General features: G+C 44.6%; 1 protein-coding gene across 1 annotated transcript in view; it reads right to left on the bottom strand.

The window, feature by feature from the left end:
* The window catches only part of KLHL40 (kelch like family member 40), a 29,260-nt gene extending 28,093 nt beyond the window's left edge, over positions 1-1,167 (bottom strand). Inside the window, exon 1 of the mRNA XM_089689026.1 lies at positions 1-1,167. This exon is cut by the window's left edge and continues 101 nt beyond it. Coding sequence (XP_089545152.1) covers positions 1-1,021 — 1,021 coding nt within the window. The 5' untranslated portion in view covers positions 1,022-1,167.
* Between the last annotated feature and the right edge of the window lie 773 nt (positions 1,168-1,940).

Below are 1,940 nucleotides of genomic sequence, written 5' to 3'. Positions count from 1 at the left end.
GATTCTTTGGGATCTGAGCAGACAACGAGGCAAAAAAACATTCATTGGCATTTGGGTCATAGGCCACTGCTCCAGTGTCACTGATCATGAATATGAGGTCCTTCAGGAACATGCCAAATCTCAGAGTGTCATTTAGAATTCCTGGTAGGACTTCTTCATCCTCCTCCACATCACCATTGACAACTTTCTCTCCATCTTTGCTCTGCTGTGCTTCTTTCTTTTTGACCACCGGTAGTTTGCCGCCTTGAGCGTCTTTCACCATCTGAAGCTTTTTCAAGAGTTCAGAGTTGGACTTGACCAGTTCATGTTTCTCCACCTTGTTCTTGATGTAGTCTTCTGATATCAGACGGAACCGAATGCTTTCAAAGATGACCGGCAAGGCCTTGACGCGGTTCTCTTTATCCTTAGCTGCCCACTTCATGACCACCTGAAATACGTCCTCTTCTTTCTCCACGTTAAGGGAGTCACTGGAGATAACAGCAATAAGTTCATCAGGGGAGAGCTGGCTGAACTCCTCGTCCCTGGTGATCAGGTTGAAACGATCGCACAAGAAGTCCCGTGCGGAGACCGCCAGGCGAGGACAATCCAACATAAGGCCCAGTCGGAAGATAGCCAAGCAGTTACTAAGACACAGTTTCTTCTGAAGGAATGATACGCACACAGTGAATATGGAAGGAATCTGAAACATGTTGGCCACTGAAAATATATCCTGGACGTTTTTCTCAGTGATCTCGATCTCTGAAGTGTAGATGTAGTGAAGGATCTTCCCCATCACATCAGGATCCACATCTTCAAGGTCGATTTCCTTCTTCTTGCTTTCTTCTAAGTCCGAGAGGAACATGGCCCGAAAGTACGGGCTACAGGCTGCCAGGACCAGTCGGTGGCAAGGGAATTCCTTTCCTTGGATCCGCAAAACACAATCTATAAATTTATTGTGGTCTAACATATCCTTCAGCCCATCTTGAAGAAGTGTTTGCTGGTAGAGCCTCAGCTCTTCAGCTTGTTGAACAGGAAGTGCCATCTTCAAAGGAGGATCAGTATCTTCTCTATGCCCACAGAGCCTGGGCAGACAGGTCTTTCCACTGATGAGAATGAATCTCAGAAAGAACTTTCCTACCTCTAACCCAACACTCCAACACCAAGTCTTGCTTTACAGCTGACTACTCTCATCAGCTGCCTGTCTATATATATATATAGCAACAACATTACAAAGCAGTGGAATTGTGACTGTAACGTGATCACTCCTTGACGTGACACATTGGACAACTAGATGGGACAGCTGCCTTCAGCAGGAGGGAACACCAGACATACTCCGTTCAAGCGTGACTCATCACTGGAAGTCTGAGGCCTTACCCAGCTCCTTGTTACCAAGAAGGGCTGTGACAAGTTTTCACATTGAAACTATTCTAGGGATCTGATCCAGATTCATGACTCAAAGGCCGAAATGTCTTCTGTTGTCACCTTTGTAATAGAAGCCTCTTATAGAATGCTCTATCGAGATCCTGAATGTTCCATCACACGTGCCCGAATGTTGGGCCAAGCTATGAATAGTGATTGGCGACAATGTCCAACCTGGGTTTTTTTCTTCTAATAAAACAAAAAATATGATTGGTCCTGCTGGCAATAATTCCAATTTTATGTTTCTTTGCTTGAATGATCCCCATTATCTCTGGAAATCTGGGTGTATCAATGGGCACCAGGCCAAAATTCCACTCCAGATTCCAGTTCTAGTCAGTAGACATTTGTGAAAGTTTCATGGTCCTTATCAACAAGGAATATAGATGTGCACATGAGCTAGAGGGTGTTTTCTACTTAGTTTGGGGGGTGGATGATTTTAAAATACAGTCATGTCCAAAAATCTTGCCCCCCCTGCATTTCTGTCAGATAATGCACCACTTCATCCAGAAAAGTGTTGCAATTACAAATGTTTCAACATTCTC

The sequence above is a fragment of the Staurois parvus genome, unplaced genomic scaffold (assembly GCF_062004578.1).
Source record: "Staurois parvus isolate SC_StPar_1 unplaced genomic scaffold, SC_StPar_1.0 ptg000467l, whole genome shotgun sequence".
Taxonomy (NCBI): Eukaryota; Metazoa; Chordata; class Amphibia; order Anura; family Ranidae; genus Staurois; species Staurois parvus.
The sequence above is the reverse complement of the archived record's forward strand: the minus strand, read 5'-3'. Positions and strand labels throughout refer to the sequence as shown.